Genomic DNA, 12,911 nt, shown 5'->3' with positions numbered 1-12,911 from the left:
GAAGCCCCCCCCCACCCAGTGCACGTGCTCGTGGCGGCACGTGTGAAGACATGAGCTCATCACTGGTGGAAAAATACAACTGCAGCAGTACATTAACACTCTTCTTGTCTTTAATTAAGATGTTTTAAAGTGTCAAGAAGCTGACTTAAACGTGCTATATGGATATTGAATTATCGCTGTTGATGTATGCAAATAGAAAATTAATTTTGTATGATTTGCCATTTTGTCATGCATTTACTGTCAAACGTTGAGTGTATTTAGCATGTTTCTGGTATTTATATGGACATTCTTCGTTTGTTTTCGGAACAAAGAGGACCGCTCGCCTCGTTCCGCTTATTGTTGTAGACCAGGATGAGGCGGATAAACCGTTGACCAATCATAGAGCGAGAATCCGCCTTAAAGTATATCTACACGCCCACTCTGCTTAACATTCATGAGCCGTTTGCGAGTCAACCAATCAGCGCTTCGAGTTTCACGTGCCTCATGAATATGTGAGGGTTAGCCCAGTACACTTGGAGTGGCTCGCGACGGTGTTGTTTTGGCAGTGTTTCCTCAAAGAACAAAAACAGGAGGATTAACGGATATACAAGCGACGTTTGTGTATTTCCTCGGATAATATCACACTAATGATGCCCGGTCAAGCGTTGGTGACGGTGGCCATCGGCCCGCAAAAATCGTCCGGTTTTGTTTTAAAGAAGATCATGAATATTCCTCCTCCAAACATACTGCAGGATCAAGACGATGGTGAGAACAATAACCCTGACAAAATGCGAATGAAATGTATAAACCGCTCTTTTAAACGTGTGTTTGTAAGGTTAGTCGTGCACTTGGCGTCACCTCTAGAGCTGCGCGCTGATTGGTCGATCAGAAGAACAGAAAGTCCCTGTCGTATCCTTCAAAGCACACTGAAATACCGCGGTATTCTAATACAGAAGTTGCTTACAAATATGATGGTATACGTCCAGAAAAGCCTTATTTGTACGTCGTCGAGTTTAATATGGTGTGTATAGTGTTAACACATGATGAATGGCTAGAACATGCAAACGTTCAATGGTACTAAGTCACATGTGGTTGTTTCCTCAGTGATGGTATATTTGGATACTTGGGCACGTACTGTGTGGTATTCTCCTCTTCTTTAATATGTAACTCATTCAGGGTCTGTGGATTTGACAGCATGCTGGTGTTTAAGAGAGTATTTTAGTTACAGGTCATGTCTTGTGGTTTCACCGTGCTGAAGACTGCTCTTTATGAACGTTATTAATACTTAATCTTATCATCTCTCTTGAAAAAGACCCTCATTGGGCATCTGTAGGCGTGTCAGTCTGTTAAGCACTTTGTCATTTCATAAATCTAGTCTCTAGTAAATGTCTGTCTAGTAAAAAGTAATTTTTTGACCTGCGGAAAATTGAAGTGAAGTTGGATGTCTGAAGGTCTGAGCTCTTTCTGACATTTAAACTGATATTTAGCATGGGAAGTTGCTGAAAACAAATTAATATGTGCCATGTGAACAGATTTTACTGTATGAAATCAAAGTGAAGTTAGATGTCTAAAGGTCAGAATTTCACAAAACCTGCCAAGGATATATTCATATCAAAATCAAGAGGAGAAATCAAGAAATTCTATTATTTTATTTTAACCATTAAGTATTACCTTTGTTGTTGTTGCATTATGACATTGTGCATTTCCAATAATGTATTATTATACATGCTACTTACCAGAAACTATGTAAATATGTACATTTAAAGCATCTTGTTTTTTTTTTTAATTCTTGTATATTTTTCTATTTTGTTTTGTTTTATTGTATTTATCACTCCCATTGAAATTTCTTCTGCTCTTTGATATTTGAGTAAACTGTAATTTCTTGCACAGACATCGAGAAGGAGAAGCAGGGTTTGATTGTCGATGGGACGTCCGGCGGCAGCGGCGGTTCGGGTGGCACAGGGGGCGTCTCCGCCTCTCTCACCCCCGCCATCTGGGACAAAACCATCCCGTACGACGGCGAGACCTTCCACCTGGAGTACATGGACCTGGACGAGTTCCTGCTTGAGAACGAGATTCCCATCACACTGGAGGAGGAGCTGAGCAAGTGTCCCGAGGCGGAGTGGCGCGGCGGAGACACGCAGGGATCCTCAGATGAGCCGCAGATGCCTGAAGAGGAGTACAGGGACGATGAAGAGTCTGAGGATGACTCGCTCTCTGTGACCGTTGAGACGACAGCAGGTGAGATGACAAACAAGCTCACACCTGACTTTATTTTTGCGCGCAATTCTGAGTTTTTGTTCAGAAGTGATAATTGTGAGATTAAAAGTTGCGATTGTCATATTTTTATTATTATATTGTATTTTTTTCTGCAGTGCGCAAAAAATAAAAAATAAATGCATTGTACGATTTTAACTCAGAATTCATAGAATAAAGTTAGAATTGTACGATGTGTATACTTGCCACTCTAAGAATAAAATTCAGAATTGCAGGATATAATAAAATCTAAATTTTAAAAAATCAGAATGTTGAGATATCGACTCAGAATTCTAAACAGAAAAAGAAACTTGGGAGAAATAAGTTTCTACGGTTTTCTGATCAGTTTGATTTCTTTAAATCTTTAGTTTTAAACGCAAGTGTTCATCTGATGTTTTGATCCATCAAGATCCAAATTAAAATAATAATAATAATAAAATATGATTGCAAGAATCTTTAACATGAAGCATTTTGTTGTTTTCCACTCATCTCTACATCAGTCCATGCAGTTGGTTCATTTATCAGTCAAAACACACTTACCTAAACCAGCACATAAACAGAAACTCAACTATCTGCTGGAAGTTAATCCGATTTGTTGACTGACTGGTTTCTGCTGGTAGATGAATGTTCATCTGGTTACTCCTGTTCTCTGGTCATGGGTTTATTCTGTTGATTTTATACATTGCTCTGTTTTTACCTGCTAGAAGCCAAAGTGGACCCTGACCGCGTGACGCCGACTCCGATCGACCCGGAGGAGATCGAGGTGAACGTGGCCTTCCAGCCCGACCCTACAGATCTGGTCCTGTCCAGCGTTCCCGGAGGAGAGCTCTTCAATCCGCGGAAACACCGCTTCTCTGAGGAAGAGCTCAAACCACAGCCCATGATCAAGAAAGCCAAGAAAGTGTTCGTTCCTGAAGATGCCAAGGTGAGGTTTTTATGAACAGAAAAATCAGTGATATGGTAGCAAACCTGTTACCCTCGTGACACAGACCTCTCGCTGGTCATTCAGGAAATATATTTTAATTATAATGACCAAATCTGATTCTTAGAAGTTAACCTGCTGTTATTTAGCATTAGCAACTTCTGATTAATCCACCATGTTAAAGTCTACAAGACTTTTTTATGTCACAAATTGATTGGATAAGATACAGCTGCCATTTGGTACCAGTATGGATCATATCATATACTTTTATTAATTGATTTATTGATTGAGTGATTGATTGATTATTCAGAATAAGGCCTGGAACATAGATCAGGGACATTATTACTGCTAACTAAAACTTGCTACTAAGACAATATTTTAAAAGTATTTTGAAGTACTAAAATATCAAAAGTAAAAAAAAAAAGATCTATGGATATATTAAAATATATATGAATAATAATGTCAACACACAACAAAATGACTAAACCTCTAACTAAAATTAAAAGAAAAACATCCCAAATGTTAATAAAACTGTAGTAGTATGTTAGCGATCCTAAAGTACACTGATTACACTTTCTTTCTTTCTTTTACTTCAAGCTCTTTTATGTTTAAGCATAGAATTATTAGAAAATCAGTCCAAAAACAACTGAACCAAGGCTGCCGAAAAAGTTCATAGACGCACTGTTTTAGACATGAATCTGTTTAAAATAAAATCGCTAATGTTTTACTTGTGAGTCAGACTTTGACAAAAATCATTCACAGTATCTTTTTTTTAATGTTACAAACATAAAACGTTACAACTAATATCGTTAACGAGATGTTCGCATTTTCCACAGGATGAGAAATACTGGTCGCGGAGGAATAAGAACAACGTGGCGGCGAAGCGATCTCGTGAAGCCCGGCGTCTGAAGGAGAACCAGATCGCCGTCCGCGCCACCTTCCTGGAGCGGGAAAACGCCGCACTACGAAAGGAAGTGGCCGAGCTGCGCAAAGACTGCGGCCGCTGCAAGAAGATCATGTCACTGTACGAAGCCAAATACGGCTCGCTGTGAGGGACACGCTTCACCCCGACACGCATCAGTCTCTCTATAATTCACACCGCAGTTACACGGCCGGGGATTGTGGGTAATGTGGCACCGTGTGGGAAGTGGACGAGTATGACGCGAGCACGTGTTTTTAAGAGGATGTTTTAAGGGTCTAGAAGACACAAAACACATGATAACAGCATAACCTTTGACCTCCTCATACCTCATTCTGCCCTCCACACGACCCCGATATGACCCGAGCAGTGAGTTCTTAGAAGTTTATTCGGTATGAAAATGAGATAATGCAGCCGACTGGAGAAGTCGCACACAGCAGACGCAAAGTTAGCGTTCAGTGTTTGGTCATGACTTTTACGACTGTTTTCGGCTCGTTTTTAACCTGTTTCTACCTTTTTGTACTTGACATGTCATCGGTGTTTGTGTACAAGAGGTTTTTCGCAGAAAACTAGCGCATGACCCTTGATATGAAGCAATTATTTTCTTTATTCTACAAAAACGAGTGTACTTCGGGCTATTGCAGTTTGCGAAGATTTGAAAGAAAGAAAAGTCTGTAATTATACGCTTGTATCCATCCACCAGTGTCTTTGTTCTTCCAGAATGACATTTCTATTGTGCAGATTTTTAACACTTTAGCGACTGTGCTGCGATCAAATGCATCTTCACAGCAGTTAACTGGATGATTATTTTAACGCGAGCGTCTGCGCAGGAGTTTAACTGTGAGCGACTTGATCTGGTTTGTTTTCAGGGTTTGATCCAGGGCAATAATGTGCGATTCATCTTTACCTCAGATTAGATATTTCTAACCAGTGTTTGGTTTTTTTATTTGTTCATTTATTTAGAATATTTTTTAGTCTGGCAGCTCAGCATCAGTTAAAAACACAAGCGTAACAAACTTCTGTGTAAAATGTAAATGTATTTTTTTTTTATTCTCACCAATAACGCAATCATCACTGCATTTTTAATAATAAGAATAATGCATTTTTAGATCGGTTTGTGCATTGGTAAAACCATTGTGGCGTGAGCATGATTTGATTTAGTCAGCGACATTAGCATAAACAGCATTAGCGTCACTAGAGCCTCACGTTTATTGCTGTTTTTCACTGGTTTTCCAAGTTATTGTTACTTTAAATGGTGGAAAATAATGTGCTTCCAGTGTTTTTATGGGTTTTGATAGATTGCACTTTTCGTGGTTTGTTTTCAATGCTGTGCTTACAATTAAATTTGTACCAGATCAACGTTTTACATTTTTAATTTGGTTTTAACAGCTATTTTTTTTTTTTTTTTTACTTTTATAAAACTTTCCTCATTTTGTTTCTCTGTAGTTTTTTTATACATGCATACATAAAAACAACGGGTCTCTAGCACTTAAAGGCGAATCTATTGTAAATTGAGAGTCGTTAGTGCATGCTGTTGTCATGGTGACGTTGTGCAGTGGGCGTGTCCTTCTCTTGCATATATATATATTATCTTTTTTTTTTTTTTTTTTTTTTTTTTATATAGATTTGTTGTTTTAACTCTTTCTACTCCTGTTTGATTTCATTTTACAAACCAAACAAACTTTCAGGTCAATCACTGTTTCAAATGTACAAGAATGAAGTTTGTGTTTGTTTTATAGGTCAGTTTTGTGATTTAATCTGAATTGTGACGTTGCGCCTCTGGTTTTTGTTATTAATCTGTCACATAAACTCCAGACTTTGAGTTCTACGTTGGACTCTGTGAAACTGAAATGTAGCATTTTGTCTAAAACATGTAACTTTCAGTATATGGATGGACACTTAAAAAAAAAAAAACTTGTTTTAAAGAGTCCTGTTGTTTTTCTAAAGTCATTTTCCTCTGGTGTAACGCAGTATGTCATGACTATGCTGTATAATGCATATTAATAAAGTTGGATATCAGTGATTTGACCTTGCTGAGGTTGTGATGTATCTGCGCTGTGATTGGCTGCCGCTGATGACATCACGTGTGTGAGACGCATCTGCAGTACAATGTTCTCGCAGCAGAGACGATCAGTGACCTTATGGGCATCTGTGCAGAAACACACAAACAATACTGTACACAAACATCATTCTGCATGTGCTTTCAAAGCACCTTTGTCTGTACAGCATCCTTTGAGTGTGTATGTTTTCCTCCATTGTTATTATTCTCGGTCTTATGTTACCTAACAATCATCCTCACACTCGAGTGTCCTTTACAGAACATCTGCTTCAGAGGCACACACTGATCTGAATAGGTCTGAAGAGAGAATATAATCACCATTATATGCTCGAGACAGAATAAAAATCATATTCATCACATTCAACCTGAAAACAACCAGTCCGGTACGTTTTAGAAAAACGAGATGTTTTCTCAAGCTCCTTTTTAATTTTAATATATAAAAATGTTTTAATATAGTAATGGGGTTTTGTTGTTTTTATACATATTTTATATTAGTACACCCATAATAAACATTGTAGTACATTTTTAAAAATGCAAGGAATACAGAATCATTTAGTTAATATTTTCACGTCATTCATTTTCCAGATATTTTACAGAGAGAGGTTCAAGAGTAGTTGATATATATATATATATATATATATATTTATATATATATATACACATATATATATTTATTTATATATATATATATATATATATATAATATATATATATTTTTTTATTTTTTATTTATATTATTATTTATTTATTTCTGCCAAGACTCAATAGGTTTGATGTTATAATAAGAGATGCAAGACTTTCACACCTCTCTCTCTTCAAAAAATAAAAATAAAAAATACCTTAATGACAAGTTTTGGCTCCTTTTTCACAAACATTCATAAAAAAAAATTGCAAATAAGATCATATAAACGGAGCTTATGTACTATTTAAACTGGCTTTGTTTCCAATAGTAAATGTAAGAAACAGAATCAATGTATATTACATGACTGGAAAACTAAATGGCCCATATAGACCGTTCTGGGTTCTGATTGGTCAGAGGTTGTGACCCAGGGCTTCAGTCCCAGTCGCAGGTGTTTATTCAGCTGCAAGAGAACAGGGAGGTTATAGAAACACATCTCAAGAGTTTGACATGCTGAAATGTTTTCATTTGCTGGTTATAGTGTCCAAAACAAACAAACACAGACCAAGCTCTTCATGGTTCTTAAACTCTTTTTGGATATTATTAATAAAAATTAAAAAAATGCTGTTTCAAATTAAATCCCATTTAATACAAAAGACACAGAGCTGGAGTTGTGTTACAAACCTGAAAAACTTTTATTAACGTTAATGGTGTTCTTTTGTTTTCTATTACATTACAATACTACCACAATTTCCAAAATGAGAATTTTAGACCATTTCCCAAATAGACAGGATCGATATCGACAAAATGATTAAAGGATCTTTGAATTATACTGTTAATTTGAGAGAAACCTGCAATGCCTAAGGAACTCAATATTTTGGGTTTGAACATCAAGGATGATAGGAGGTTTATACACCGTGCTTTAAAACACTTAAATGTCAAACTATATTAAGAAATCAAGGACTTCAAGAGCATCAAACCAAAAACTACTAGTGTTAAATTGAAATGACTCCAGTAGAAGGTACAATACACATTCAGCACTTCGTTAAACAAACTTTATTAGTCATTTTATCTTGCATATATATTTATATTCTTATAGTTAGTTCTGAAAAAATAACTTCAGCACGTAGGAAACTAAACAAAAGATCTGGAACATAAGAAATATATACATATTAGTGTCATCGTATATATATCTCTTAATTTGCTTTATAAATGCCGTAGAGAACTCTTTTGAAAAAACAAAAAAAAAAAGCATAGAAAACTTGTAAATAAATTACAAACGAATGTAAAAATACACCCAGCCGTAGCATTAATAGATAAATCTAAACCCCGCCCACCCCAAATGAAGCCAATGGAAACATGTATATTCATGAATCTGATGTTCACTTTTCGAATGTCGATGAAGGACATCACAAGAAGTACAGTCTCGCCCAGAGACATCTTCGAAAGTTAATTTAATACAATCTTTAAACTACATTACCAAGCTATAGTTTAGCCACAATTGCCAATTAAAGGGTGAGTAAAGAACCTTTAGCATCTAGCATATAGTGTTTATTGTGAGGCATTGCGGAGTTTCCATAGGCCTGTGCGTAAAGTGCAGGGCGGCTGGATGGGGCGGTACGCTGAGGGGAAGTGATGTCATAAAGGAAGACAGCATTGGCTCCTACCTTCAAGATGATTCTAGAACACAAGCCTCTATCTTAGCGCAATAAAACGCTTCAGAAAACACAGCCACTGCAGTCAGAATATGACACAACAGTCCTACAGCAGAGAAAATGAAGTGCAATTTTCACTGTAGCATCTCTTGCAAACCACCTTTTACAACCTATGGAACGTAAAACACACGTTTCTGTGACCGAAAGCTAATCTGTGCATCTCCACACCAATGACGTGGAATTTCGTGTCCCATCCCTTCAAAGACAATCTGCCGTTTATCAAAACCTTCAACCTTCATCAGGATTTGGCTCAATGTGTTCAAACTGAAAAGGAGAATTCTAAAACTAATCCAAAATATCAGATATGAGCTGCCTCTTAATCATCAGCTCAAGAGCACCAGACCCACGTCGCTTCAGAGAACAGGTCATAAAATTAGCATTAATCCACAATTATGACAACCAAGGTGTGACCAAATGGTTAGTTAACACAGCTGTAATCTCCAGAGCGTCATGTTTCTGAACATAAACACCATCCCAAAAATCCCTTTTAGGCATCTAGAATCTTCTCTAAGAATATTAGCTTTTTTTCCCAGAATCAATTTTAAAAAAGTAGCATTAACCAAAGATTATAAAAGACAAACAAAGATAAAGTGACTCATTACTGAAAACAACAAACACAAACATCTGTGCAACAGGAGGCTGGTTACTCCAAGAGATAGTCAATTCATAAATAAACAACATCATGAAACAAGAAACAAATTAACGGAAAACTAACAATCACAAGTTATACTCAATTAGTAGTCATAATACTCTTGATTTAACACGGTGGTAGTAACAGTGATTCGTGGAGGGGGACAAATGTCCTCAAGGAAAGGGTTTCAGCATTGGGATCTCTTTCACTCTGAGACTTTAGTTGGCCAAGACCACAGGTTGGAAGGCCTGGCCGGAATACTGCAGGTTGTATCCGAGTCCTTCCACGAATGGAGGTTTATCCATGAAGGAAATTCCGCTGTTGCCTCCAATGATTCCCACAGCCTGACCTGGTTGTGGACTGGAGAATGGATCGAAGGAGGCGTGTGGTTGTGGAGCCTGAAATGCCGTCATTGGCGAAACTTCAACATCAAAGTAGATGGGCCTCCGGGAAGTGGGAAACACAAACTCTTTGGCATTAGGAGACAGTTGGCTTGGGATGGGACCAGCTAGAGAGTGCATGGAGAGGGAAAGGGGTTTGTGCTTGACCAGTCCCGGTGGGGAGATGATGCTGGGGGAGCGCGTGATAATCCTCTGTTGCGGGGCCGTGGTGACGCCAGAACCAGAAGTAACACCGGGGTTCCCATACTTCTTTATCTTGGTGGAGCCAAATTTGGTGGCGGCAAAGCTGGCTGTGGTGAAGGTTATAGGTTGAGGTGTGGGCCGGGGGTTGGGTGTAGAGTACAAAAGACCAGCACTTGGTGGTGATGGAGTGGCTGTATTGGAGGAATGAGAGCTGGGATTGGTGGGAGTGCTGGGAGTGGCGTAGCCGAAGAGTCCTGGGCAAGACGAGGTAGAAAGAGGAGTTGGTGAACTGGAGAGTGAGGATAGCATGACCGGCGACACCTGGCCACCAATGGGTATGAACACCTGAGCCTCTGGATTAAAGCCCAAACTTTTGATGTCCTCAAACTCCACGTCTCCTTTGAAAGCAATGTCAGACCTTTCAGCGTTGCCCCCTAAACCTGGAGGATCCTCCATGTACAGGACTGTCACTGCACCCTTCTCCCCAATCTGGTAGGACACTTCATAGGGGTCGATCCAGATGCAGAGCTCTGGAGGAACGTTGGTACGGACCTCTTCTGTGTCCAGACCACTCCTCCTGGCTGCCAGCTCCACCACAGGGTCCCCGGAAGCTCCCAGATGGAGGCAGCGGAAGGCACAACCACGTAAAGGAGCCTCAGGGTACCAGTGCCCTTCAAAGCGGGACACCAGGATACGCTCCAACTCCTCACCGAACAGATCCGCCCTACGGCGAGGGAGCTTGTTGTACAAGTAGGACACTATGAAGTTCAATGCAACCTTCACCTCTAGATGCATGATGAATTTGATTGCGTCTTGAAAGTTCCTTCGGTTAGACTTACAACAGTCCTAACATCTCTTGCAAACATCAAGGTGAAAATCTTTAGTCTCAACCTTAAGCATCAATTTAAAAGCAAGGCCTCTGATTTTGGATTGTTGGTCAGAAATTGCTTAAAAGTGATTGTCAGAGACCAGCTGATTTAAAAAAAAAATATTTTATCCGAGGCATTGACGTATGAAGACAGCAGCTCTACAAGATCCAGTTTCTTCAAAACCTCTAGAAAGACAAAGACAGACCAGTTAAACAGAATATTAATACTGAATTAATTCAGTGTCAGTGTGCATGTTTGTTTGTTTGAGCAGATGCTAAGGCCAAGGTACCAATCCATGATTATCTTCATGAAATCCCTCTTCTGTCCCTCTGGCTAAAGCACTTAGGATTACACGTTATAAGAGAGGGAAATTTACCACCATGTGCTCGGTCTACTCACACTAGCTCAAAGTGCTAAAAGGGAATGCTCTACAAGGATATATTTATACTTTAAACCCAGTGAATAACATATTTAAGTCACTCATGTAACTGCATCACGTACACTTTCTGTAATATACTCTACATAAATTAGTTAAAGATCACATTTTTGCATTTCAGTTTAAACCATCTGAGGGGAAACCCTAGACTGCTGATAAAATGGTGCCGTTGAAGGCAGGGGTTAAAAACTACAGCTCCCAACATGCACCACGCCACCGCCTTGACGTCATCCCCACGAGTGTGAATGTTTATATGACGCCTCCGCATTTCAAAACAAGGATAAGCCCCGTTAAAACCCGTTTTATAAATGCACCACCCTTGTTATATTTCTAATAGAGGCGGATTTGCGAGGAGTTGCAGCACATGAGGACAGTCACTGCTGGTAAATGTCATGAAACGGATTATGATTATTCAGAAAAGAGACGCGTTAACTATCGCGTTTTTATACGGTGTATGGTTCATACACAGACGGGCCAATAAATCATATACTAACACTTATTTCATCATGCAGCCGTTTTACAAGAATAAAACGCGGTTTTGATATATGGACAAGGAAATAAGTGATAGTTCTCCTTGTGCGGTTATCTTATTCACAACTTCTGAATAATGTCAGTTCTGACGTTTACAAATAAATCTAAATAAATTCTCTATTCGAGAATATACGATGTAATTTACGGTTGATATTGCTAATTGTCATTGATAAAAAAAAAAGGCAAAAACAAAACGAGTCGTGTAGCTTACTGAAAAGTCTCTTCATGCATTCAATGTCACTCAATGTCAAGAGTTTGATCAGATGCCAGAACATTAAACATTCGATGACAAACTGAAATGATTTATTTTGTTACTAAACAATTATCCACAAGCCTGAAAGTGTTTACACTTGTTATCTGTTACAAAACATCCAGCAGATACACATTATCTGCCTAAACTAAACCACATCAGCTTCATCAAAACACTCACTCTTGACTTTATAAATGTTTAACTTGTATTAAACGATTGAATTAAACACGATTATCTAACACAGCAAACCCAAACATGATAATGGTGTTGCTTGAAAATAGAAACAGACGGGATGCTGGAAGTTGGTGTTCATGTTGGGCTGCTGTGTGTGTATGTGTGTGTGTGTGTGTGTGTTGGGGGTTCCCCCAAAAAACTTGTATCTAACTCGAGAGTATCCAGAGAGGTTTAAATCAAGTCCACAAATCCTAACATTATAATCCATGTTGCACTGTGTTCCAAATTCACACATACACAAAAAACAGTATTAGAACAACATGTTCCATGAAGTTATTTGTGACACTCCGATATGAAAGGGGCTTTTAAATGTCCAGCAGCTCTTTTACACACTGACAGCAGACAAATAATCAGCTTTTTGCACACCTTTGGCCTGTTTTAGTCATCTCAGCACACCATTAAAGCCAAGGACATCTGTGCAAACACGAGTTCATCCAGGGTGTCAATAGTGATGCATGCTAGAGCCTCAAATATGATCAACTAGCACCATATTATTGTATCTTTAAATCTGTTACTTATGACAATATAAAATGGAGGACAACTCTTCACTCATTCACAACAAAAACTAATATTACGAACCTATCCTTTCAACATCAAGTCATACAATCTGCTGCCATTCTGATGAAAGCAGTTAGTAATTATAAAAAATAAATAAAGTACTTACTGATTCAAAGCTCGTGTTTTTGTCCTGTGCTTGTCATGTTCATTAATCACACTAATATCAATAATTATTCGTGTTTGTGGCGTTGAAAAAAAATATCCTTGACAGAGAACGGCTGCCTAGTGTTACGTTTGAATGATACGCACTTATATTTGTTTTATTTAATTTAATTGTATGTTTAATTCATGGTATGGCGTGACATATCCACGCTCCCGCACGCGCCCGTTTAAACTTAAATGTTTGACA

The 12,911-nt window shown here is 38.5% G+C and overlaps 2 protein-coding genes across 2 annotated transcripts; one reads left to right on the top strand and one right to left on the bottom strand.

Moving 5' to 3' along the window:
• The first annotated feature begins 491 nt into the window (after window positions 1-491).
• On the top strand, window positions 492-6,104 carry LOC113067790 (thyrotroph embryonic factor-like). Its single transcript, XM_026240255.1, has 4 exons — window positions 492-744; window positions 1,870-2,220; window positions 2,940-3,160; window positions 3,994-6,104. The coding sequence occupies exons 1-4, from the start codon at window positions 627-629 to the stop codon at window positions 4,207-4,209; spliced, it is 906 nt and encodes a 301-aa protein (XP_026096040.1). The 5' UTR covers window positions 492-626; the 3' UTR covers window positions 4,210-6,104.
• A 1,691-nt stretch (window positions 6,105-7,795) lies between these two features.
• On the bottom strand, window positions 7,796-12,911 carry LOC113067785 (protein Tob2-like). Its single transcript, XM_026240249.1, has 2 exons — window positions 12,669-12,911; window positions 7,796-10,738 (listed from the first exon to the last, which is right to left on the bottom strand). Exon 2 carries the CDS (start codon window positions 10,477-10,479, stop codon window positions 9,319-9,321), a length of 1,161 nt encoding a protein of 386 aa, XP_026096034.1. The 5' UTR covers window positions 10,480-10,738; window positions 12,669-12,911; the 3' UTR covers window positions 7,796-9,318.

The sequence above is a fragment of the Carassius auratus genome, linkage group LG28B, assembly GCF_003368295.1.
Source record: "Carassius auratus strain Wakin linkage group LG28B, ASM336829v1, whole genome shotgun sequence".
NCBI classification, from domain to species: Eukaryota; Metazoa; Chordata; class Actinopteri; order Cypriniformes; family Cyprinidae; genus Carassius; species Carassius auratus.
The sequence above is the reverse complement of the archived record's forward strand: the minus strand, read 5'-3'. Positions and strand labels throughout refer to the sequence as shown.

Coding starts and splice junctions, on each gene's coding strand:
- LOC113067790 (XM_026240255.1), top strand. CDS start 627: ATGATGCCCGGTCAAGCGTTGGTGACGGTGGCCATCGGCCCGCAAAAA. Junction 745..1,869: donor ACTGCAGGATCAAGACGATG/GTGAGAACAATA, acceptor TTTCTTGCACAG/ACATCGAGAAGGAGAAGCAG. Junction 3,161..3,993: donor TCGTTCCTGAAGATGCCAAG/GTGAGGTTTTTA, acceptor CATTTTCCACAG/GATGAGAAATACTGGTCGCG.
- LOC113067785 (XM_026240249.1), bottom strand. CDS start 10,479: ATGCATCTAGAGGTGAAGGTTGCATTGAACTTCATAGTGTCCTACTTG.